The sequence below is a fragment of the Lepisma saccharinum genome, chromosome 20 (genome assembly GCF_977018435.1).
Source record: "Lepisma saccharinum chromosome 20, izLepSacc3.1, whole genome shotgun sequence".
NCBI classification, from domain to species: Eukaryota; Metazoa; Arthropoda; class Insecta; order Zygentoma; family Lepismatidae; genus Lepisma; species Lepisma saccharinum.
The window spans coordinates 606,217-633,941 of NC_139248.1; the positions used below are offsets into that span (position 1 = coordinate 606,217).

At 36.8% G+C, this 27,725-nt stretch overlaps 2 protein-coding genes across 5 annotated transcripts in view; one reads left to right on the plus strand and one right to left on the minus strand.

Moving 5' to 3' along the window:
- Window positions 1-1,870, plus strand: part of LOC146003334 (uncharacterized) — a 59,440-nt gene extending 57,570 nt beyond the window's left edge. Inside the window, exon 3 of the mRNA XM_083141613.1 lies at window positions 638-1,870. Within this exon, the coding sequence (XP_082997739.1) occupies window positions 638-1,006 (369 nt within the window). The 3' untranslated portion in view covers window positions 1,007-1,870. The remainder of the gene's footprint in view (window positions 1-637) is intronic.
- Window positions 1-27,725, minus strand: part of qin (tudor domain-containing protein qin) — a 268,711-nt gene that overhangs the window by 223,296 nt on the left and 17,690 nt on the right. For all 4 annotated transcript variants that reach the window (XM_083141929.1, XM_083141928.1, XM_083141925.1 and 1 more), the window contains exons 4-6: window positions 25,654-25,739; window positions 22,023-22,232; window positions 8,945-9,025 (exon numbers count right to left, since the gene is read on the minus strand). In XM_083141929.1, the coding sequence (XP_082998055.1) occupies window positions 8,945-9,025; window positions 22,023-22,232; window positions 25,654-25,739 (377 nt within the window). The remainder of the gene's footprint in view (window positions 1-8,944; window positions 9,026-22,022; window positions 22,233-25,653; window positions 25,740-27,725) is intronic.

The window sequence follows — 27,725 nt, forward strand, 5'->3', positions numbered from 1 at the left end:
CCCAAAATAGCGATGCAGCTCAATAAACGTAGCTGTTAGCCAGAATATATTCATATATGTCAGTTCAGTTTAGTTATCTGGATATTAGATTTATTCTATATTAATGAAATGAATTACGCAGATATCTATAATCTGCGATAACAAGATATTTATAATCTTGATTATCTGTGTTTCCACGTAATAGACTGTCTATACGAACCTCCTGCAAAAGTAAACGTTTTTGCCGATTTTTTTGATGCTGTGGTCACATTCAAAATTTTCCTCAAAATGCACAGAAGAAATGTAGCTGTAGCGAAGTTTTCGCTACAAGTACAGGAATTTTGTAGCTTCGCTACAGCTACAGTTACAATTTTCAAAATGTAGCGCCGCTACAGCTACTGCTACAATTTTTGTAGCTAGCTACAGTAGCGCGCTACTTCCGACCACTGACTTGATGTTACTGCGTAAGCGTGATCTGATCACTGTTACCAGTCACTTTTTGTAAATAATCGGCCCCTTCTTTTGAAATGCACCTCGTACCTCTGTGTGCATGTTGCTGTACAGGTGAGGAAGAGGCATTGCTTTCATAGCAAAAACTCTTGGTATTTTGACATTCAACCTAATTTCTGTAATAATTAATTTCTCTCTCTATTTGCAGGTATGGCACTACTGTGATTTGAATGGAGGGCAAGCCTCATTCCTCTGTCCAAACGGAACCATCTTCAATCAGGTCCTGCTAACTTGCGACTGGTGGTTCAATGTAAAGTGTGATTCAACACTGCAAGGCTACGTTCTGAATGAAAGGCTATACAAATACATCATGCCGCTTGTCCCTTCGTTCCCCGAAGATTACCAAGGGCCTTTGGTAGACTCCTTCCTGGCCCAGAAGTACCAAGAATTAAAGCATAAAGAACAGAAGGACAAAGGAAAGAAGAAAAATAACTCAGGAAAACTGTTTGAAGAAGAACTTGATGCTCTGCAGCAACGGCTGCGTAGCATAGATCATGAACTTGAAGATGTGAACTAAATGTGACAATTTCATAAATGGGTATGTGTGAAGTGTGAAATATGCAATAGACAATTGTGATTTTTCGTGAACCGGATTCACGATGAACAACTTGTGCAAGGAATGTTCTTTTGATCTGTAGGAAAGAAACAGGATCTTTGTGTAGAGTGTAAAAAATCCCTACCAAAGATCCTTATGAAGGGCTACAAATGTGTTGAATAATTATCACTGACTGCATTCAAACACCTTAATACAGTGGAACCTGATTTTACATTTACTAGCACTATACATTCTCTTTTTATGCTTCAAATCAAGCAAAATGCTATAAACATTCCTGGATTTTACGTTTTCCTGCATTTTAAGTTTTTTCACCTTGGTCTCTGAAATATGTATATCGAGGTTTCACTGCATACATAATTACTCATGAATTTTCAACTCAAAACACATACATTATTCAGTCTTCGTTATAATAGTAGGATGCATGCAAATTTTCATCATGAACTGCCAGATGAAAGTACACAAATGAAAAATTTGGCAGTAAGCACATATTAAAGTACAACACATACAAAACATGTTCAACATAAAGGTTAATTTAAGGTCAACAATCTTTAAGTGCCAGGCAGTTATCTCAAATAGTAGCAGCTTGTGTCTATTTGCAAACTCACACTGCATGCCCAAATAAATGTGAAATATTTGAAACCACAAATATTCCCAAGTCATCCTGTGCTTTCAATTTGTTCCCATGCTTCTATCTGCAGCTGGTCAGGTTCTTACTCTTGGCCTCATGCGTGATTTCACCAAGGTGCATAACAAATCAAGAAGAGCTTTTACAGAGTAGTTCAGCCATTTCTAATCGGCTCTCATATGTGCTGAACGTTTGGTGAGCATGCATATATATATATATATATATATATATATATATATATATATATATATATAAATTTCTTTCTTATTAATGGGAAACTTAACATTCAGCAATTTGTCGCAGGGCATGTTAGATTTTGCTTGAACTAAATATAATGCCTAAAAATAAAATTATACACACTAAGATGGGCCAGTGCCATGGTGGCTCAGTCGGTAACACGTCTGACTACCATGCTCAAGGTCCCGGGTTCGATCCCCGGCCGGTTCAAATCTGGGAACTTTTCTAACATTGGAAGCAGCCCCGGCACCCACCCAGCGTCGAATAACATGGGTATCTGGGGGGTAAAGACGGTCAGGAGCATGATGCTGATCACATCACCCCCACTCATGACCGGATCAAGAAAGTGTGGGGCGTTACCCCCACACCCCCTATACGCCTTCATGATGTGGTGCTAAGCACAGGAGAGCACTTTACCTTTTTTTTTTTTTACACTAAGATGGGCCTTGCAGATTTGCAGATTGTGGTCTCGCAAACTTGCAGGTGTGATAAAACATTTGTACCACACTAGGAGTATTCTTACCTGAAAACAGGCAAATAAAAATAAACAGTGTCAATGTAGTGATTGTAATTTGAACGAAATTTTCCTCAATTTAAGGAAATTTTCAAATAATTGTAAGGAAAATTTGGGCAAGAAGGGATAAATTCTACCAGTTAATATTTCCATCCCCTGAAGTTTTAAGTAGTTGCACACAAAGATATCAAAACCACAAGCTGCTACTGTCTCAGAAACAACTATCCAAAATATCTCCTATTTCGAAGAACCATTCCAGATGTTAAATTCTGAACACACAAAATACATTTAGAAATTATCCAGAAGATTGGTAATTAAAAATAGGTTAACTTGTGGTAACAGCACCACTAAACTACTGAAAATAACCAGGAAATCTGACATCTTAATGCAATTCTAGAGCCACATTCCATTGATTTTTCAACCAGCAGCACCTCACTATTAACACATCTCATCACCCATAACTAAGTAATTGATAAGTTTATCCAGTCCTGCTGTCAAATTATCTTCTTAATAATTATCCACACAGCACACCATGAACCATTCTCTTTAAGATACATGTAAATATGTCTTTACACACTTTTCATAATTACTTCTCAAAAGACAAAAACATCCTATTTTACATCATTGTATGTCTCTTTCCTGCAATCATGTCCTATATTGTTTTGAAGTCTTCAATGGAATAAACATTAATAAAAATGGCTGAATCAAATCAGTCTAATCTCTAGCTGTAATTATATATACACTTCAAGTTATAACTTTATTATTTCGAGTACCCCCATTCAAAGATAGGATCCATACTTCCCCTTGGCACATTTCCAAATCACTACCTACCAAGTTTATTGCGTGCGAGTTAATATCAATGTAACTAAGTCTCTAGATAAAGGTTTCAAACTCTCACTAACCTTTATGCTGAACAGTTAATTATCATAAATCCCATCATAAACAAACATCACACACAAACACATTCGTTAGCCCTCATATCTGAACTGCAGTTAAAATTACTTCCCTTGTACCAGATGTCAAATACGAGGAAGCAAGAAGCACTGTGTAAATGGTGAAGAAAGAATACAAGTTCTCCATCATCATCATTCTTATCATCATCATTACTATCACATTATTCTTGAACTCTTTCCGAGCAATATTTCCAATGCCATCCAACGTGTGCCAACATTATAATAAAGAATTAAATAACTACGTATAAATCATGCATCTTAACACTGACAACTTATTTCCCCTTTGTTACTCTAAATTGCGACTAAGCTACCCAAGATGCACTCTTTTACTCACCATAGCACAGCACTAGAAGAAAGATTTAAATGCTTTACCCACCCTCATGAATGCACAACTTTGCTCTGGACAAATTTCTAAACTTTTTATTACTCTTGTTGTTGTTAACAATTAAAATATTGTTATACTATGTCAGAGTGACTGCTGATATCAATTCTTCATAGTAATTTGAATGCGAGTGCATTTTGTAATTAGAGGCACTAATATATATAAAAATAATTGCAGTACATGTGTTTTCCCTTTTAATGCGTGCACACAATTTATGAGCACTTATATGACATATCAGAAAGAGTGATATATATTCTGCGCTTACTGAATGAGTGAATAAACAGTTGTATTCTTTTCAAGGTTACGAACGTAATAGCTGCAGCCAGTTGCAGATAATGCAAATAATTCAAACTAAATTGAAATCTAATGTTAAACTGATGCAAACTTTTATCAATCCTTCTTGCATATTACCAAAATGAAGAATTATTTGAAACTGATCTTTCATTACACATAAAGGCAGTCAAATGTAGGAATGCTATTAACAACTTCAAAATAACTGATAACCAAATGGTTATAAAATAACTTGCCAAATTCCTTCAGAATAATGCAAAAATGAAGACATGCATGAAACTTACCATTCACAGTAACCACTCATGGTTCATGTGCTAGAGTAGTTGACTTTTGGCCAACTACAAAATGTCTAATGCCTTACACTGAAATCTACCAAACATAACTAAATATTTTAGTGTATGTGCGAGGGTAAGTCAAAAATTATCTACACTTTTGCCACAACTTTTCTCAGGTTGGCCACACTGCCTTCAGCGCTTGTGTGCTATAAAGTTGTAATTTTGTGGTCATGTGGCCGAAGTTTGATCTTAATCGCTCCATTTTTCTTTCTTTTGTTACAGATTAAACATGGCCGCTCCACTGGCACTGTGCACCAGGGAAGATCAGCGACCAGTGATCCGATTTCTCTGGTCTGAAGATGTGTCAGGGTCGAAATTCGTCACAGCCTTTCAGTACAATACAGGGACAGCACTTTACCACGTAGAATTGTGTATAAGTTGATCGAGAGGTTTAAAAATGGCTGGACAAGCGTGAAACACGAAGCAGGAGTATGCCCATCAACCTCCACCACTGATGGGAAGATTCAACAAGCTTGAGAGATGATTCTGATGAACCGATGGTGACCCATCATCCAAAGAGATTATTGTGACATCATCAGATGTACTGAAAGCCTGAGATGAATTTCAGTCCCTGACACACCTTCAGACCAGAGAAATCTGATCATTGATCGCTGTTCTTCCTTGGTGCACACTGCCAGTGGAGCGGCCATGTTTAACCTGTAACAAAAGAAAGAAAAATGGAGCAATTAAGATCAAACCTCGGCCACATGACCACAAAAGTACAACCTTATAGCACACAAGCGTTGAAGGCCAACCTGAAAAAAGTTGTGGCAAAAGTGTAGATAATTTTTGACTTCCCCTCATGTGTTTAAATGGATTGGGTGACCTATAACTTGCTTCTTGTTATGCATGTTTCCTTTAAAAAGAAAATTAAATTTATCCTAAATATTATTATATGTAAATCTTCTGAAATAGTTTTAAAAGTAATTACAAAAAAAATTAAAGCAAGCTTTTCATGTATTAAGAAAAAAAGACACAACCCAAGCAACATCTTTGCATACAAATGCACAACAGTAAACAATAAGTGTTCACACTGTGCTCTGTCATCTGCAAAGAGAAAGACTGCACCCTACCTACGATAAATAATCCAAACAAAACAGAGCTTCAGAAAAACTTCTAGTCAACTTGTTCACCACTGTTAACATTCACTCTACTATTAACCGTTGCTGCAATGTATTTTCTGGGTTTATTTGTACTTCCTGCAATAGGATGCATTACAAACCCATGGCCACATCTATGTGCCACAGATTTGTGTATATATATATATTGTTGTTGTAAGTTAAAATATGGCTTATAAAGGGTTATGGTATTATCTTTTTCTACAACAGTTAATTTTGTAATAAAAGTATAGAAATTTCATTGAATTTTTATTTCAAATGACCCCAGTGAAGTTAAGTGTAATCCTCAGTGAACACTAAGTGTCAACAAGCTATGTATCAACATTGGACCTGCTTGATTGAATCTAAGTGGATGTTACTGAGGAATTACTGGTAATAGTCACTGCACCCTCTAATTATCAGAGTTGCCACATTTGCTCACATTAAATGACAATCTGATATAATGGGGCACAACAGCATTTATCCAATTTCATCCAACTTTTAATTAACGAACAAGTCAACGGAATGATTTACATTATGCAGAATTCATGGGGGATAAAACAAAATCTGAATATTCTGTAAGTGTTGTATACTTCATGGTACACTTCTATTCACAAAAAGTGGCACACTCGTTTGAGTTGAAGTCCAGCTTCGTGGCCGGAAGTACAGCCGAGGTAAGTGTTCGGAAAGCAGCAGTGTTGCTTACTATCAATTAATTTAACCATATGCAGGGAATTTTCGGTCTCTCAGACTCAAAGAAAAGGGCTAATGGAAATAAATATTATTTATATATTATATTATATTATAAATAATATTAATTAATTGGAATTTCCACGTCTACAATCAAAGTAATGTAAATGTGAAATATTCCTGAAATTAATTTTAAAAAGAAACGCGTTTTTGACGTTCGTGACGAAGTAGTTATCACAATTCGTTAGAATGCGAGGGCCCCACGTTCGAATTTGGCCTGAGCATGGGTGTTTTTTTTAAGTCTCTCTCTTCATCGTTGCGAGTAGCCAAAAATGGAAGAAAAAGCAACACTAAATAACGAAAAAAAAAACACAATTTGAATAAGCGTGGCGGAAATAGTGCTGTTGTAATTCCTGAAAATGATGCAAGAAAAAAACTTATTTTTCCTTTCAGAATTTTTTTTATCTTAGCACGGGAGAAGGCTTGAAGTATATATAAACTCCTTCCCCATCCACTTTGGCAAACATAATTGCAAAGTCGGTACTGAATATGCGATGGGAAAAATAACAGAAATCCTAAAGGAAGAACAGGTTATGTCACAGCCATGGAAGTACATGAGAGGAGGTTCCCCCCCCCCCCCCAACATCAGTCATCCAGGCTATTAACAATAAGTCAATGGTTGTCCTCTCATTTAACTTTAACAGTAAATGGAATTTTTGTAAAATGAAAATTGTCGGGCTTTCCTTTTTTACACGTGAACGTTGGTTTCGTAATGGAGCAAAAACTAGAATTGTGACTCGTAAAATCACTACCGGCTGAATGAATTTCTCCGTAGATTCCAGATTCATGACTTCTTTTTTTAAATATAGTACAATATATATGCCGCTGGTTAATAAGATTCCTCGTCACATAGCAGAATCCGCTATGTTGATGGAAGCGAGAATACTATTATCATTTAGGGTTGGAAACACTCATCTTCCACAACAGCACGACTTCGCAAAGTTTTCCTTCATTTTCATGCACAAGCTTGACTTGTAATCTGTCAGCAATGTGCACAGCACACAAACACTAGCTGATAAACGTATTACTTTCATATTAATGTAATTAGCGTGAAGCGACATCAAAAGTTTCGAGCTGGACAGGAAAAGATGCAATCTTATGGATAAATTACTCGAATAGCTTGGTTTCTACACCGTGGCTTGTGGCCATGTCAGTTAAAGGCCAGCTTTGTAATCTGAAATCCTAGGTTCGAATACCCGTGTCTTTAAATTATTTTTAATTACCAAATGGGTGCTACATAATGTATTTTATTCTCCTCACACCAAATGCAGCCTGAAACTTCGTTATTGTTTGCATGTCAATAAGAAAATATGTATTGAAACTATTACTTGTTCAGAGAACGTGACTGTTACTCGAGACTACTTGAAATTGAGATTTTTTAGTTGCTGCTAAGCCTCGATATTTACAGCAAGTGCTAAAATTGAAAATTGATGTGTGATAAAACACACCGTTAATATTCTCAAGAAGAAAACCACTGAAATTAAATGAGTAAGTTGTGAGGAACATCAGCAGATGTATTTTAAGATGTTCCATCATTCACGTGTCACTCTCCTCGTTTTATACATAGATAGATATTTACAAGTGACCCACTCGATGAATGCTCTCACCTTAAGAGTAATTTTCAGTTGGGAAAGAAAAAAGCCTGGTCCAAATTGTAAAGTCAAGACGTGTGCAGAAGTTGGTTGGTAAACTGTACTCAAGAGTTTGAAATGCCAGATTTAATATCTGCATTATAATACAACGCCGTCAAATATGTCTTGATTCATAACTTCGGAACTAAGTGAGATAACTTCCTCAAACAACTTGCAACATAATCATGAGAGACTTTACTTTTTATCTTAACCATAATTTTGATCTGATTGATATTTACCATGTTATGAAAAAATATACAATTTCAAGAGGAAGAAAAATATTTATCTTTGAAAGTTTTTTGTTTCTATATTCAACGGGTAACAATAAAACTTAAGATTAATGGTAATTTTATACTTCATTGGAGTTCTCTCTTTCGAATGACACCAGTTTTGCAAGTCTGTGTAGCATAGTAAAGTCCCTATCATGAGAAACAGCAAGCTAAGTGTATTTCACCTGCTGCCATTTTCAATCCAATATGGCGGTCACTGTCCCAGGTTGCGAAGTTGGCAACATACTTTTTTAACTCTCCATCATGACCTTCTCTCAGAAAAATTGTGTTGCCGCTTGTGGCGGTGACGTCCCTACGACATTCATTTCTAAGCACATTTTCGAGGAAAAGTCACCCTACTATTAAATATATACAGGGAGTGGACGCTAATCCACATAAAACTAAAAACTGAAATAGCTGCAGATTTAGACCCTGCTTATACCACACTTTGCACAGTAATTAGTAAAAAAATGTTATTTTAGACAAATTTTTAAAATTGGTAGCAATTCAGGATCAACTGTGGTTTTCTCTCTACTTTTATTTTCAGCACTGTACATTTGAAAACTGAGAGCTTGAAAACCTTCCATTCAAACATGTTTATATTCGGAAGAAGCCACCTTCCGCTAAAGATTGAAGTGTAGCTCTTGGTATGTGTCAACATCTTCGTACAGTGTAATTAAAGTTAACTGCTCATCTTGACGTCTCAGTGGATTGATGTACTTATTAAGCAAGTTACATAATATCTGTATTAAAATGTATGGAACAAAAGAATATGCAATGTCCAATAACATATAACAATAAAAGACCTCACTTACCTTTCGTGAGTACATCAGCCTCTTTAGCGTCTCTTTACCAGATTCAAAGGCCTCTTGCAGTTCTTCCAACTGCTCTTCGTTCTAAGAAAAGGATAAAACAACTGCATTAGAGCATTGGCACTGAGGCACATTCAAAACAACTCAATTTTTTACCTGCAGTTCTGGAATTCAGAAACCCAAATAAAAAAAATACCTAAAATCATTTAAGAGAATCAGCTTGTATTGCAGGAAATTTTGAGAAAATTTTAAAAACTTTGGAGGCTTGAGCCTGTAACAAAAGAAAGGAAATGCTAATGACAGCCTCTGTTTGCAGAAAATACAACACTAAAGATGACGTTAACACATTCACAAATAGCTACCCTCTATTTCAGTGGTTGTCGCAGTGTACTACGATGCCAGGAGTCCCAGGCTCAAATCCTGGCTTTCATGTTCTTTGCGAGTATCCATTTTTTTCATCAATTTCATCATGTCATCACTCATCCTCATTTTCATGATTAGCCAAAAGTGGCAAAAAAGCAAAGTAAACCAAAACAATAAATCAATATTCACATTCTGAGTCACAGTGGTTAGCATCCTCATGCAAATATCAACATGAGAGTACCAACAAGAACAACAGATCCAGAACTTTTATCATCACATGAAACTTCATGGAACTTGAATTACTCACATTACTTCATGACTAAAAGCTTCAGATACTACTTTTACATAAGGGATTTTATCTTCGCACAGAGAAGCACTGACGTGCCTGACAGCTACACCATTGCTCCACAAGATGGCAATTTAAGAAATTTATGGTGAAGAAAGCAAAAAATGCATTGTACACACTGACCAACAACTGGACACACCATAAATCACATAAAGCAAATGTACTTAAGCTTTACTACAACCCACATGTACACACTAAACAAGTACAGTGCTATTTATCTGACTTCAAATACAAGTGCCAACCAACCACTGACTCAAAACACCTGGAGATGTACACATGTGCCAACTCAACCAGCGAACACAATCATTTTTGACACATCCGAACCTGACACATGCTCTCAGCCAAAACACTGGAGCAGTATTGGAGCAGTATGTACTTTACGTCATCATAGGCAAAAGAGGACCAACCTCCACCTGCATACAGTCAGGGGTATGCGCTTATCGGCCTTGTGCCCTTAAATCAAAACCAGGGTATCTGTATCCTCGGAATTGGGATTTCCCAATTTTTCTTGTGTTCTTTATTTATTTTATTACATTATGATTTACAGTAGTTGATTAGTTTACAATATATAACGATATGGATTATTTGTTTGTGTCTGAAGTTGTTCCAGTGTTGGGAAGATGCCATTAAAAATCAAACAGATGAAACAATCGGTGATTTCTTTCAGCGAAGGCTTCATGTACAGAACCAATCAAGCCATCGCATGCAACCAGAACCATAAGACAATAATGAAATGCATACAAAGTCTCAATATTTCTAATCAGGATCACTTTGGAGCAATTATGAAAGCAGCATTGAATCGTACAGCTTCATGTTGCTTATCTGCCACTTTGGCTAATCGCGATGATGAAGATCAGTGATGATTAGAGACAATCGCAAAGAACACGCATGCCCAGCCTGGGTTTCAAACCCAGGACCCTTGGCATCGTAGTATACTGTGCTAAACACTGCATTATGGAGGATGGCAGAAGCAGGATTATTGGCCGTTGGCAAATCATGGAACTGCTCTGGAACAAAGCATGGAAAAATCCAAAATTTTCAACATTAGATTTTAAAGTCTGTGAACAAGTTTAGATATACATAATATGATCCACCAAGGAATTAAAGACAGGTGAAAGTGTTTTCAGTTAAATCAAGAAAGTAGGGAACCCAAATAGTAATAGGAATGGTAAGGGACATATGGATAGTGGCGGAGATATTGAATGATTACACAGGCCTGCGAAGATCTTGCGGCACAAAATATTTAATGTAATATAAGTCAAATCAAATGACCTGAGGTCAGATATATAATTAGTTTCGGCATATCACGTACAGATTTTGTGCAATTCTACATTTTATTAATTGTGATGGTGTAGTGGTAATAGTATTAGAAGCACTGCTTGTAGCATTAGTTGAAAATTTTAAATGTGTGAACGTTGCAAAATGTGGTGTCTTATAACTAGGGCTCGGAAGATGAAGACCTATAAATTGCCAAAAAAAAGACCTATAAAATAAAAAAAGGACCTTAAAACTGAAAAAAAGGACGTATAAATCTGATTCAAATTAATTAATAACTTCAGTTTTAATTACATATTTAATGTAAGCTTCAAAACAAGAGAAAGTTGCCACTTACAGCACGACCTTCCAGACAAGTTACGGTTAAAGGACCTTGTACCGTACCTGCTTCAGTCGTCCAAAAATGTTTTTCTCTCGTTTCAGGGATGGTTCAAATCTATTTATTTATTTCTTTACTACAGAAAGAAGAGGGGATGGTGATGATCTGATGATGATTCGAATTGAGAATGGGCAGTAAAAACGTAGTCGAAAGAAGGTGAAGTTGCAAAAAAAAAAAGCTGTTAAGACCTAAAAAACACTCAAAAAGGACCAATAAGCCCAAAAAATGCCGAAAAAGGCAAAAAAGGACAAATAAAACCCAGCTTTTTCTGGCCTACAATGACCCAAAATGAACATATATTATGTTGGGCCTCGTCTTCGGACACTAGGAAAAAAAAAAAGGATATTTCCTCAACTTCCAAGCCCTACTTATAACATATTGGTTTGTGTATTGATTAAATGACACCAGCAATGAAGGTATGTGCTCCTGAAAAATCTCTCGTGAATCAAACTGGCGAGCTTCACGACAAACACCAGTGTGCGAAACACTCGAAAAGGAACTCTAGGGATAGTTCTTTTCCTTTCGTTATGAACGAAATAGTGGTTCTGTTATTGCTACAATGAGGTTTGGTTCGCACCATGACCACGTCATTTGCTCAGATGAGTTTGTATTTTGCATATGTTAAAATAAAATTAGGAAATCAAGACATAACATAGGCTTCACATGTCTTGTGTAAAACGTGTGTAGAAAATATCAGACAGTGGTACAGTGATGTTCGTTGCGTGGGCAAGAAAACCATTAGAATGATTGTTATTTTTGTTTGTAATATATCTGGGTTCAATACGAGAAATAAGAAAAACGTTTGTACCCAAATCTAATATCAGCAATACGACTTGTCCCACACGGACCAGATGTTCCAAATCCAACACCACCAACAACATCACCAGAGAGTGGAACATCATCCACCTCAAGTACTGAAGAAGAAGGAGATAGAAGTTTCATTTTCAGAAGATGGTAATCCACAACATTTCTCTGTCAGAATTGAATGATTTGGTACGTGACTTAGAAACTAAAGAAAACAGAACTTTTGCGGTAAAGACTGAAATAAAAAATCATTTAGCTGTTGGAACAACTTTTTATTGGGAGAGAAATCGTGAAGAAGAATTAAAACATTTATTTGTTAAGGAAGGGGAACTTGTGTACTGTTGTGATATCCCTGGCATGCTTGGCTGCCTAGGAACAGTTTATGACTGGTGCCTATTTATTGACTCTAGCAAAAGAAGCATGAAGGGTGTTCTTCTCCACAATGGTAATCAACTGTCATCTGTGCCAATTGCTCATTCAACATCACTTAAAGAAAACTATGAAACTGTATCCATTGTTTTAGAAAAAAATAAATAAATACTATAAATATAAGTGATGCATGTGCTGTGGATGTGTGGATTTTGTAGGGACAGCAAGGTGGGTACACTAAATTCCCATGCTTTTTGTGCGAATGGGACAGTAGAGCCAAAGCCAAACACTTTGGCAGTTTCCAATTGATCCAAGAGGAAAGACTTAGTACCATGTACAATAAATGTAGCCAAGTTCCCATTAATTGACAAGACAGAATGTTTTGTTACATCTTTACACATTCAAGTTAGGAATAATGAAGCAGTTCGTAAAAGCCTTGGACAAAACTAGTCCTTGTTTCCAATATGTATCTTGTTCAAAAATGTCCATTGCTCTCCCAAGCAAAGAATAAAGAGGACATTTTTGATGGTCCGCAGATTAAAGATTCTGCATTCAGAAATACCATGAATGACTTAAATCTTCGGGCATGGGACTGGTTTATCGATGTAATCAACAAGTTTTGGGTAATGTCAAAGATGGCCTAAGTAAAGAGATTGTGAAAAACCTGCTTCAAAAGCTGTACATGCTCAGCTGTGACATAAGCAATACTAATTTAGTATAAAATTGAACTTACTTACGTGAGTGAGTATGAAGATTTGAAAACAACGTTTCAGGGTACAACTGCCCCCTTCATCAGGTTCATATTTTCTCTAGGCACTAAACATAATGCCGCGTCACTAAGTGTTAAAAAAGGATTAGGTTAGAGGTTTGGTTAAGAAACACTTAAAACCATCCCTGACAACATTCCTGTCTAAAAACAATCAGTTAAAAAAATCCAGTTTTAAAAAGTTCCCATTTCCAATGAGACCTCTTAGAACCGGGGTCTTTGAGTTCCAGCACTGGTGATCAACTCCAGTTCGAGCAGTCGTGAAGGTTATTTCCCCTCCTTTGCTGTTCCACCTTCCCCTCTATTACCTCACCATTCCAACTCGAACTCCCGTTCCACACCGGCCGCTCGGACAACTTCCGGAGTAACATGGAATCCTATCTTTCGTTCTTTTTTCATTGCTGTCCCATTTTTTGAAAAGTTTTACCCATCCTTCCTAAAAATTACCATCATCCCTGTTAAGTTTTATATTCCTCCAGTGCAAACGTTCGCGGTCTTGTAGACGTTTCTATTCAATATTTTGTTTTCTTTTCTGATAACCTCTTTCTTTATGATTTTATGCCCGCTCATGATTATATGTTCGGATAACCCAGTTTTGGGGGAATCCCTCTCTAAATCAGGCCTCTCCCAACACCTCCACTCCACTAACCACACCATCTCCTCCATATCCATACTTCACCCAACTGGCTCTGTCATAGAAAACACCATCAAAGAAACCCATGCCATCATCCAGCAGAAACCAGCACTAAACCTGGACAATGGACAAACACACCCAACTTGGCACCCTGTCCTCAGAAAGATCCCCGACCTGAAAAAGAAGCTATACACATACTCGAACCCCCTCCAGCCACGCGGGGAACAGGAACGGCACATTACCGAGCAACACGGCCCAGCCCCCCAACCGACAACGCCACCGGACAACAGGAAGCAGACGACGCAAACCAAGATGCGCGCGCCAGTGCTGCCGAACGGGAAAAATCGCAACCACCACCGCCCGGGAACAAACAATGTAGTGACGCGGTACCATCTCCGCTTCAAACGCCGTACCCTTTTGTGAATGAAGACAGTGGATCTTCGAAATTAGTAGGATTGAACCATTAAATTGTGCAATGCGGAAGCGCGAAATCTTCTAAATTTCACATAAGTAATTTTAAACCGCGTTTACCGCAACCACCATGAATTCTTCCTGTTTGTCCTATATACTCTTTGTCCCATTCACATTTAATTCTGTTTTTACCTTTAGATTCCTCGGGGTTTCCTTTTCCTCCCTTTTTATATTGTGTGAAATGTTACTCTATATTCGGGGGCCTTCATCCCACACCTAATCCTGTATTGTCTTACTGTTTTCTCAATTTTTTCTGATACCCCTTTCAAGTACAGAAGCCCACCCAAACTAACCTTTTCTTTTTCTCCCCCCTCGTTGTTTTCTCATTCTTATCTATGTTCGTCTCTCTGTTGATAATTTTGTGCGCATTCCTTAGTATTCTTTTCATTTCGTGGTTCTTAAAACAATTTTTCCTTCCTACTTCCATTATCCATTCTACTTCCTTTTCTCTTTCTTCCTCTCCATTACATAATCTTCAAGCCCTAATGAAGAAATTAAGGAATATGTTTGTCTTAATCCTCCCTGGGTGTTCCGATTTTTTATTAATGTACAGGTCCCTGGCTAACTGTTTATGGTATACCCCCGTTCTTAGTTTCTTACCTGTTTTTGTGATGTTAAGATTAAGAAATTAATCTTATCGTCAAAAAGGTTTTCCCTAGTAAATTTGATCCATTCGTCTTGCTTTCCTAACTCTTCAAATACCATATTTAGCCCTCCCTTCTTTCCTATTATTAGAATGTCATCAACGTATCTCCCGTAAAATTTGATATCATCCCCTACTTGCTCCACGGCCGCCTTTTCTATGTAATGCATAAAAATGCTGGCTATGATACCGGATTACCCATTGCCAACCTTTCTTTCTGCCATTATATCTTATCGTTAACATAGAAGTAGTTATATCCGGTTACCAGGGTAAACCACCTAACATACTCCAATGCTATTAAAATATCGACCCCTTTTTCTAATAACCATCTCTGTAAGCAATTAGCGGCTTTTTTCCCTGGGTACACTTGGATGTAAATTAACCACGTCAAAACTGCTAATTTTATCCTCTTTTTCGAGTTCTAACTTTTCAATAGCTTTTTTTAACTTCCAAGGAGTTTTAACACTGAACTGGGTGACTTCATTCATTTTCCTAACCCGTTTCACTAATACTTTGGCTAAACCGTATCTTGGATGTTCATACGATGGAATTTATAAGACCCCGGTTCTAAGGGGTCTCATGGGAAATGGGGAACTTTTTAAAGTGGGATTTTTAACTGGTTGTTTTTAGACAGGAATGTTGTCAGGGATTGTTTCAAGTGTTTCTCAACCAAACCTAATCCTTTTTAAACACTTAGTGATGTGGCATTATGATTAGTGCATAGAGAAAACATGAACCTGATGAAGGGGGCAGGTGTACCCTGAAACGTTGTTTTCAAATCTTCATACTCACTCACCTAAGTAAGTTAAATTTTATACCAATTTAGTATACCCAAACAGCTGTGACATGACTCGCACCATGACTAAGTGAAGAACAGAGAGATAGATTCCATCAGTACATTAAGGAGATGGAAATGCGATATCACGGTCAGTGGGATGTCTCCTTGATGGCTGACTACTGTTGGTGTTTACGTGGTCTGTTAGGAAAGTAATGAGACTGATTTTCTGTAAACGATGAATCTTATTATTTTTACAAATCAAGGTTATCCCCTTCAAAATAGTTCCCTTGGGCAGCTACACAGCGATGGAGGTGTTATTTCCATTCTTCGTAGCAATGCTGGAAGGCTTCTGCTGGAATACCTTTTAGCGCGTCGGTTACGCTCTTCTGGATATTATCCAAAGTATCAAAATGGCGTCCTTTCAAGTTGTTTTTGAGCAAGGGGAATAAAAAAAAGTCACAGGGACTGAGATCCGGCGAATAAGGGGGCTGAGGAACCACAGGAATGCCTTTTTTTGCCAAAAATTCATTGATGGAGACTGCCGTGTGACATGCTGCATTGTCGTGGTGCAGCATCCAAGTGCGTGCAATGTCTGGTCGCACACGTGCAACCCTTTTCCTGAGTCTTGCAAGGACTTCCCGATAAAAAGTTTGATTGACAGTTTGTCCTGGTGGAACAAATTCCTTGTGGACGATCCCCCGACTGTCAAAGAAACAAATGAGCATCGATTTGATTTTGGATTTGCTCCTTCTCGCTTTCTTGGGACGGGGTATGACGGTATCAGAATGATTACCATCATAAAGTGAAAAATAAAATAATTTTATTACTTGAAATTTACGATTTGAGGTCGTATTTGGTAGTTTATATTTGTACAAAATTAATTGGCATCACTTTGGCTTTAATATAACTGAAGTACGTATGTAAAATGCACGTATTTAAAATATTTTTATATCTTAGCGATGTAATTTGGTTTGTGAAGTATCAAGAATATGCTTACCGAAAATTGCCAATTTATGCATAATCGCACATATGTTTGGTTTCAACAGCTTTTATTTGCTCTTTCATAAGTATTTGGGCACGAACATGTATTTAAAACGTATTACTAACATGTACAAACCATTTAATATAATTTTGGTTGATTTTCGACATTAAACTTACGATTTGCTGTAAAGAAGCGCCTTGTAGAGTAATCCAAAAGTTGTGAGGTAATCCTAAGCTTGGACACATAGCCAACTCACAGAAAGGGAAAAATCTAAGTTGTGCGTAAATAACCTTTTTCCCACCAAAATTGTAAAACTTAAAATAACGGTAAAAGATGAAAATAAAAAAAGTAAACATGTAAGGAAATATTGTAAAATTTATTTTATTGTATCTAATCTATTTTACAAGTATTCTAATGTATAATTACTGTACAATTCTAAGTTTGTCACTTGAAAAGTATTCGCAAGTTTGTATACTGTGAAAAAAGTTGTAACAGTGTGAGTTCGGATACACTGCTTCATCTTATAGATCGCCTTCGAGGAGAATGAAGTCGAAAAATTTGACAAGGACATAATTGGGATCTATTATTCTTAAAAGAACAAGATTCGTCCGATAATTGTGATTATTTTGTCACATAAAGAGCAGTAGCGGTTTTGATCTTCGGAAACTCCGTGAAGAACCTTAAAAAGGTGAAAGAATATGAAAATAGTGAACGGTTACAAAGTCGTAATAATGGCAGCCATTTTCTCTCGCAACTGAATGAGCAGATAAGTAGTATCTATTACATGCATGTAATTACATATAAAAGGCCTAGAATGTTAACTTATGAAAGTGTTTAATCTGAATTTGGAGAGTTTTAAAAACTCATATAAGCGTTTATAAATATAATTCGTCTGGAATTGTGCTTCGTTATTTTCAAGTGTTATGTGAAAATTATCTCGCAAAAATCTTCGCAATATCGCAAGTAATTACAAATGATAATAATTTGACTTGACATCTTAACAAACGTGAAGAAAAACCTGAAATGTGTTGAAATGATATGTTTTGCAAGTTAATGCTCAGTGTTCTCTGAATGTTCACTGAATGATATGTAAGAGTATGTGCTTCGACTTTATTATATATTTTTCTCAAAATACATAAGTCTTTTATACTTGATATGTGATAATTTTTCTTAATTCCTTCGAAAGTTATTACAGATATTAGTGTTGCAAGTTCATTTATGTGAAAATTTGAGTTGAATTTTAGGCAGCTGATAATGTAAAATATAAAACAATTTTCTTTAATTTATTTTTTTTAATATAATTGTGATCTCGACCGTGTACTAAACCGAGGAAAGAAGGTCGTGATAGGGGAGAGTTTGCAGTGTGCCACTCCTGACTTCGGCGTTTTGTCTTGGGATCGTACTCAAAAATCCATGATTCATCACCTGTGATCACGCAACTGAAGAATTCTGACTCCCTGTCAAGGCAGTCCAGAAGATCAAGACACACATCCCTCCAATGGGTTTTCTGCTCAGGCGTGAGGTTCTTTGGAACAATCTTGGCGCACACTTTTCTCCAAATCTTGTGTTAAAATTTCATGGACGGTACACACGTTCAAATTTAACTCACTACTGATCATTCTCACCGTCAATCGACAATCTGACCTAAAAAGGACCTCACTCTTTCCAGATTGTCATCCGTTTTTGAGGTTGAAGGTCTTCCCGCACGAGGTTCGTCATCCACTTGTTCTCAGCCTTCTAAAAAGGACTTGTGCCATTTGTACACTTGTGCCCTAGATAGTGCATGTTCTCCATAAGCCCTTTGTAACTTTTCATAAGTCACAGTAGCAGATTCGCCCAGCTTAACACAAAATTTGATGGCACAACGATGTTCAAACTTTTGCCAGTCCATTTTCGTAACGCACCTCACAAACACAACTTCACGTCAGACGCTCTCAACAATCGTGTAGCAACTGTAGCAAGTTGAAACTTGTACTGAGTCAACGGCAAGCGTTCGCCTACCTGCCGTGTGAAGGTGGGGCCAGCAGCGTTGCCAGTTGGTGCACAGTGTTGCCAGTCTCATTACTTTCCTAACAGACCACGTAATAAGGGAGAATTGTTACAGCAAACATTTGTTACAAAGCAAAGGAGAAGATAATTTTATTTGCCCGAGGTATATTTCAAATGATTTCAAGTCTCTACAATTTATTTTCATGTTACGTACTTGTTTTATAAAAGTTTGTTGTTTCTTGCCAGGATTTCACGCAAGTATTAATGAAAAAGCAATAAGTTAATAAATATTTCATGTCACCATTGTAAGAAATCCTTAAGTGATACGGGAAAATGGTATGCAGATTTGAATGCAGCACACCAAAATTAGGTACAAACACATTCTTCCCCTTTTGTCACCCAAAAAAAAATATATATATATATATATTTTGCAGGCCTGTTTTATTCTCAGCCTCTCAAGGAAACATATTAGCTCATAATGGAAAAAGAAAGGTTAAGGAAAGTGATAATGATGGACAGGACAATAAACACACGAAAACAATACACATTGTGAGAGCCAAAAATATATCATAGTAATTATATTTATAAAGGCCAAATTGCAGCACCACTGGTATATGGAGAGACTGTCTTATTTTTCTTCATTTGATTTACCATACAGAGGCATAATACTACAAGATCAAGGCTTGACAAACTACAAGTGACCTCTGACCTGAAATGAAAAGTCTATGGTACTAGTATTTACTACAGAACTAGTCTTTCAACTGAAGTCAATTGAACATTTTCTACAATGAAATCCAATTTCCAATATTACAGTGCACTTTGTAACATTCACTTATTTATATTTGTATTATTAAAATCACATTATGGCTAATGCAACAATGTGGATGGGTGATCTTTAGTTGAAATTGATGGAGAGCGATTTACAGAGGCGCATGCCCAGTCTGGGACTCAAACCTGGAAAATTCAGTGGCAAAAGCAAAAGTTCACAAATCACCTTGCACATCATAGCAAACATTAAAATTTATAACGAACTTTTACCAATTTGTTACCCACATAATTGTAATAAATAAGGAAATGACATTTGAAACAGGAATAAAGAAAAATATTTTGATCACTAAAATAAATGTGAAAAATTAAAGTCAAAATCACAATGGACTACATCAAACATCTTAAATAATGCTTGAAAGTCTGAATACTGTAGATTACATTAAAACACAAGTCAACGTCAAATTATTTACATCAAGCCAGATGCACTGGCTGCGGATACACAATAACACGTAACTTGATGAAGAATGAAATAAGAAGTGTACAAAAACACATCACGAGATATTGAAGAAACAACCCTGATTCTTCATCATAGAATCTTATTAACCTTCAATAATATTTATCATTGCATGACATAAGTTGCAGAGTTGTAGTAAAATGTTGAATAAAAAATAATTCTGCACAAAATTAATCACAATGTATAAATTAAAACTTTTTGGCATATGTAAAAAAGGTAACTTGACAAAAATATTGTATAAAAAGGTGAAAAGATAGGAAGGAGTACTCTGTGTTGACTTCAGGTGGAAGGAGTTTTGTAACTTTGTTTATGCATGTACGAGGGCAAATCGAAAAGGCTTTACGCGTGCGCGTAACTATTTATTGCCAGATTACAAACCATAAAAGAAAAACAAGATACACACAATCTTCTACGTACTTTTTGCTATTTTTCCACATAATCACCACACCTGTTGAGACACTTGTCTCACCGTACCACAAGTTTCGCAATGCCCATTGCATAGAAGGTGACTGGCTGATCACGGAACCAACGATGAACAACATTCTGCACTTCGGTGTCGTTCGTGAACGTCTGTCCTACCAGGAACTTCTTCAATGGAGCTAGGTCTGGGCTCTACGAGGCTGTGGAGATGAACACGTCCATCAGCTTTCACAATTTCATCAACACAGGTAATGTTGTCCGGTGTCAGCGAGGAACAAGGTCGGCCCGATCGCTCATTGTCCTCCACATTTTCCCGTCCATTTTCAAACTCCTTGCACCACAACTGCACACTTCGCACTGATAAACACTTGTCCCCATACACTGGCTCCATTTTCCTGTGGATATATGTGGCTGTTTGTCTTTTGCACCATAAAAAAGAATAACACTTTGCTGCTCATATGGCATGGACTTCCTGAGCACTCCGGCCATCTTTGCTAACTGATAACAGCACCGTGCCGTGGATGAAATCAGAAGTTACAATAGGGCCGTTCCAACAAAAGCCTACTGCATCGCTCGTATAATAACACTTACAACTAGCTAGAAAAAATTAGGCTCAAAGACTTTTCGATTTGCCCTAGTAGAACACATCAATTATCACAAGGAATTAAACTCTTTCTTTGCATACCGAAGTAATAAAAGCATGAATTACTAACTTTACACTTTCTTTTGAAACTTTAATGAATTTGTGTAATATAAAAAGAGACTGAAGGGTAAAAATCTGAGTCAGGAAGTGGATCCCTACTCTTCTCTAGCTGCTAGTGGTAGAACGGAAATAGAAGGGGGTCATAATTGAAAATTCACATACCGTATTTGCACGTGTATAATGCACACCCTGGTTTCTGATGGGGAAAAGCAACAAACAATTATATCTCGTATATAATGCGAGTACAATTCAGAAATGGCTCTCTTAGTTGTACGTCATAAAGCTGTTGCTATGTGGACCAAGAGGAGAATATCATCTTGTGTATGCAATGAGTCACCAACCCACTCACCTCCCCCTCGCCCTCCACTGTGTATAGCATCCCAAAGTTTTCACTTCTGCAACCACCTTGTTTGTTTATTCTGTAGTAGAAGAAAGGGAGATCAAAATTACATTAGGGATTTGAAGTGCTCAGGAAGTTATTTTCTATTATTTCCCGCCCAACAAATACAGCCGATACACATCCCATGTGACGGGAGGTGCATGCTTGAATTCTGCGCTGCTTTCTCGGTGTCGCAAAACTTTCTGTTGCAAAGTGAAAAATCATGGGAAATAGCAATTTCACCTTCGTAGTGTTTTTAAAAATTATTATTACTAATAACGTGGTAATTTGTATTTGCACCTGTTGATATATATGTGTGTTATACGCAGTGACATAGTGAAAACATACATGGTTTTAATGTTGGCTGTCCAAATTATTCCATGCATAATATGCACCACAGTTTTTGGGTGCAAAAATTTTAAAAAAAAGTGTGCATTATACTTGAGTAAATACGGTATTTATGATTCCTTCTAAGAAAAAATAAGATTCTTCAATTACCTTCTCCTGTAGAGTTACCACAGCGTGCCCGTTGTGAGATTCCACTATGCAGTAAGAACAAATGAAGCAATTGTCTTCCTTGCAAAAAAATTCTAGTGCATGTTCCTCATGCTCATCACACTTAGGGAGGGAAATTATCTTCTTATCATAAATGGCTCCACCCAGCATGGATGGCTTGTGTTTCGACAGCGATCTGGATGACTTATGAATCTGAAAAGAAAAACACACAAACACTCATAAAAAAAGTACATCTTGCTTACTTATGAAATGTACACCATACAACAAAAATGTACACCCAACAGCAAAAGTAACAGTAGGCAAATAATCCATCACCATCCATCAGCTTCCAAAATGTTATGAATTGAAATAAAAATGCCAAAAGGAAGAGAACACCAGCTTTGCATCAACAAAATTCCATTACTTAAAACAACACAAGTTGAAGAATAAAAGTAATAAAATAAGCAAATGAATTTGAATTTTTGGGTGCATCAGCACTTAAAAGGCTATTTTGCACCTGTCACGTTATACGGGGTCCAGCCCCTTAACTTATCCAAAACATGTATAAGAACACAATGGTTCCATAACTTGATTTTTTTTTTTAAATTTTGAATTTAAAACTTTGGGTGCATCAGCACTTAGGCTATTTTGCACCCGATGCATTATATGGGGTCCAGCCACTCAATATCTCATAATTGCAGTGTCGTGTTACTAAAATATTAAAATATTCTGACTTTTGTTAAAAGCTGAGGCTTTAAAGGGGCACTCAGCACACACAAGGACAAAAAAACAGGACAACACACACAATATTATACTGGCCATAGTGCCAGTCGCCAGATGCAAAATGCAGTTCAGGGTATACTATGTGGAAGTGAGGTTGACTTTTGGGTGCCTACGTGGAAGGTACCCCTTACACCCCAAAAATAGCAATTGACAATTTGGTTGGTACACACACACGGTAGCAGATATATATGGAACAGTCCATGTTGAAAACGGATACAATTGTCTTTTGTTTTCTTAAATTAAAAACTGGAATAGTTGTACGAGACAAAAACCAAATGATAAATTACATATAGCCCACACATATTCGACATATATAGTAAAGTTGATAACAAAATGCTGAATACTTTTATGTAAATCCTAGTCTTCCAATTCCCGAAGATGTGAATGTGATGTCTGTGAAATGCCAGACATGATATACATTAATAAGAAATGATTTCTTGATTATGAAATTCACTGACATTTCCAGGTTTTCCAGTCCAAAAATGAATTTTTTTCCAGACATGTTTATCATCATGATTTTTGCTTTTGAACCTTGTGTTTTTCAATTAAATACATAATCTGTTAATATATAATGAAATTTGCTTTAAAAAAGTTGTGAAAGTGAATATTCATTCTACACACACAAGAACACGTGAAAATTCGAAGAGTAAAATGTAAAATTACAATCGGCATCAAATGTATTGGGTGCTACAATCACGTGCATCTAGCCTTCAGGCTAAGGTAACAGAAGTACATTATTTCACCATAACAGATATCCGCAATATAAAAACAACAGAAAAAGCTCATTAAGAATACACAAATCCATAATTAGTTGTTGCACAAATTACTCGCAGATATCAATTTAATATGTATTTTAAAAATACTTTGTATCACAAAGTGTAAGTACAATAAGTTTTGTATTTTTAATATATTTTTTGTATTTTTAAACTATATATTTAATTAACCATACACAATTATTTCATTTTCTGGCAGATTTATAGTGTCGTAGAAAATGCTGCTTTCTTTGCTTACATTTATAAGTACACAGCATCTGGAGAAATTTTTGCTGCATATAGGAATTCTATAGGAAATGCCAACAAGACTAAGATCTATCTATAAAATAATAGACGATAACCTCATCTTCACCAACCTTTCCGATAATTATGATTATATTGTCAATGTATTTTAGTTATCAATCAGATATCTGGACTGCAAGTTTTACTCGATAATCTTTCCAATATCTAGTATTATAAAAGTGAAAATTTATTACAGAAATTCGAAGGAACCATAATTTTGCAGAAGACTGAGAATCATATCAATGAAAGAAACAAGTTTCTAAACTGAATCTTTTTTGGGAGTGGAATCACAAGAACTGAATCCAGAATTGGAAGTGAACTGCTTGTTCATTTTGCAACATTTTCTCTTGCAGACTCCAAAATGCATGTAAATTCAGGACGATCTGCAAAATTCCCTGACATTTCCCTGATTTTCCCCTGACAATCCAAATTCCCTGCCATTTCCATTTTCCAGGTGACGCGTAGCAGCTCTGAATGTGTCATACAAAATAGACAGTATCATGAAGGAAACTTCTTTACTAGCTATGTTTTCAAAGCAACTGGAAAGTGAAAAACAGCTCAATTCAAGTACTGTGAGCCACAAGCCACAACTGCTTTTCCCTTGTGCCAGGAAATGCATCTTACTCCTATTTATTATTAATACATTCCTTGTTTTTACAAGATATGATATTTCACAAACTTCTTTCTTGCATCAGATCCAATAGAAAGAAACATAAGTACAGTGCTCTATTGCTCTTACAAAACATACAGGTATATATCAATGCAATCCAAGTGTAAAATGATAAAGGTTGACCTTTCATCTTTGCTCTTTCCACACTTGTCGGTATTTTGATGTACTGGGGCTGTTCTTCCACAAAAGAACAAGGGCAGTATTACGTGACTGTATTAAAAAGCCTGGCCAACCACATCCACTGAAAACGTTCCACAACTGTGGCCAGCTGATTGGCATCGCCACAATGATAATGCCAAACCACATGTTGCTAATGTTTCCTAATATGTGGTCCAAGAAACTACAGTATGCGAGATCCACCCATCATATAGGTATGATCTTGTTCCATGTGACACCCCCCCCCCCCCCACCAAATCCCCCCAGCCTGCAACTTGAACTAAGAAGTAAACGTTTTGTCTCAACTCGAACTGTCATGAAAAGGGTGGAGGCAGTTGTGAATATTATATCAAAAGATGGGTTCCGGCACGTTATTACAAGTCTGGCATACCAACTGGGCTACCTGGAACCTAATGTCTTTGGTAATATATTCATCGTCCCTCTTTCTTCTCTGATCCTCATAAAACAAATGTCATTAAGAAAAGACTATTTTTCTCACTTTTGGTCATAAAAAGAGTTTGATTGTATTTACGTAAGCATAAATAAACAGGGAACCAAGCTGCAAAACTTAAAATGCGGGAAAATTTAAAAATTTGGGAATGTAAAATCGGGTATACTCTGATAAGCTTTTCATTTTTCCGTGTAAATTTTTCTCGCGATCGATTTCGCCACCTGCTTATCAGAGTAAATTACCTATCTCCGCATAACCGCCAAACAGATATCTTTAGATACAATATAAAATCAGGGTTTCACTGTGCATGCTTTTCCCATGAGTCTGCACAAATTTGCGACATTAAATCTTTACTTTATGCTAGTCTTGCACACCAAAAGTAACAATTTCTTACATTGGTGTTCAATGCAATATATTCAAACTTCTCCTAGCATTTATGCAACTAACAAGAATAAAATGTTAATTCATTTATCATTGAGAACACTTTATTCATGTGGTATTACCATATCAAACACATACCTGTTCAAAACAAGACTTGCAGTAGCATTCATCACATTTTATGCATTCAAGTTCCACAAATTTCTCCATACACTCAGGGCAAACTTCTGAAAATAATAAAAATATTATTATTACACAAAATGATGCTAGGGACGTGTTTCAATTAATCAGTATTGTGCTGACATTGGAAATTTATGATAAATAACTGTATTAAGAGAGGGGTTACAGTGAGAAGCACTTTTACAAAAATCAAAGCTCGCTGTAGAGTAGGGTGACCAACTTTCGGTATTGAATATACTGGAGATTACCTGAGATTTAATCATGACAAATTTGGCACATTTTTAGCGACATGGCATCACTCCAGAAATGTTTATCATAAACAAAATAATTAATGTAAATTTTATATAATATAGAGATCAAAATAGAGAATACAGATTTCCAAATTTGCAATTTTATTAGTCCTAACCCGCTGCAAGATATGACGTCACTTCCGCCTGCCAAAGGTTAAACGTGACTTGCAGTCGACTTAAAAGTCTTGTGTGGCTCACCAAACCCTGAAGGAGTTGAAATTTCGCGATTTTGGTTGTTAATGTTACGGGAGGAATAGAATGTGTATATAGAAGATAGGAGGATAAAAAAAAAGATTAGTTCTAATTAGGTAGATCTCAGGAAATAGGGGAGAGTTGTCATCCTTCTGTAAAGTTTACAAGTAGAGATAAAAAGAGATCTAGTAGATTGCTTGCATCTGTGTTGCTTTGGGATCCAGCTTCATAGGTTGGTAGCAACTGCAGAAAGCAAAACACACATGACAATTGATGCCCAACTTCACAGTTCTTTCTTTTCTGCTTCCTTTGGAAACAACAAACACATCTGTACCAAACTAAAAAAATAAAATAAAAAATAATAAATTCTGAAACAGTTTTCTTGAAATTTAAACTGACAAGGGAGTTGTTCTTTGTAAGGTAAAGAAGTGAGGTGTATATACCAGGCAATATTTTGACACTGTTTTCAACTCTAAAGTCCCAGCCTAGTCCATGGTGGGAGAACAGGAGCAGGCAAAAGCAGACAAAATACTCTTTTATTTTAAATTGCACTTTTAGTCTACTTATCGAAAATAGGTACTAGAGAGATGCATCGAGGCATTTTTGCTCGATCCTCTAATAGTTCGCACAGATGACACTAGATGGGTTACGGAATGGACAGTTTATACGCTCGAACATTCAAACGACCGGTATACGCTCGAAGCCCAGTAGTTCACGTATAACCGCAGTTTGTCTGTAGTAGTGGGCCTTCAAATATGTATTGTGAAGTGATAGATGCAGTGAAATTGAAACTAAAGTGAACATAGTCATCATCTCCATGTTAAAATGTGATTTAGTCTATCTAGTGTATCTATTTAGTGTATCACCAATACATATTGGTGAGCCCAACTTAAGAGTTCAGTATGGGGCTTATGGCGACAGTGTTGCCGCATGGTGCGCAGTAGAAGAGATCTCCAGCATGCATCGAGTGTCTGCTGTAGTACATGCCGCAACAAAAGTTAGTGGTCAATGGGTACTGTTCAATACAAGAATGTATGGCTTGGTGGGAAGCTGTTCATTCTTGCCGCTGTTGGTCCAGAATAATGACGGTCCGTGGAGGAAGATTTGAAAATAACTTTTCCGAATATATCTACTTTTCATACGTCTTGCTGTCTATTTAATCACATGCGTCGGCAGTGTTTTTTTCTTTCTTTTATACACAGAAAGGCTAATCAGAACTGGACCTACAGTTTAAAGTGGGATCCGAACCACTATGTGCCTCCAACGAGTATCGACCCCGAGACCCGTTGATTACGAGGCGAAGATGTTACCACTGCGCCATCGGGGAGGCCTCTTTAACATTTTTCAGTGTACTGTCTCATTTGAAACAGAGCCGTGTTCATTATACCGGCATACACCAAAGCAAATCTCTCCCACCATCGTCGTTGCATTTTAATGGAGGGATTAGGGTTCGACACCCGGTGGAGGCACATAGTGGTTCATATCTCACATAAAACCATAAGTCCAGTCCCAATTAACATATCTGTGCATAAAAGTGGATTCAAAACTCAA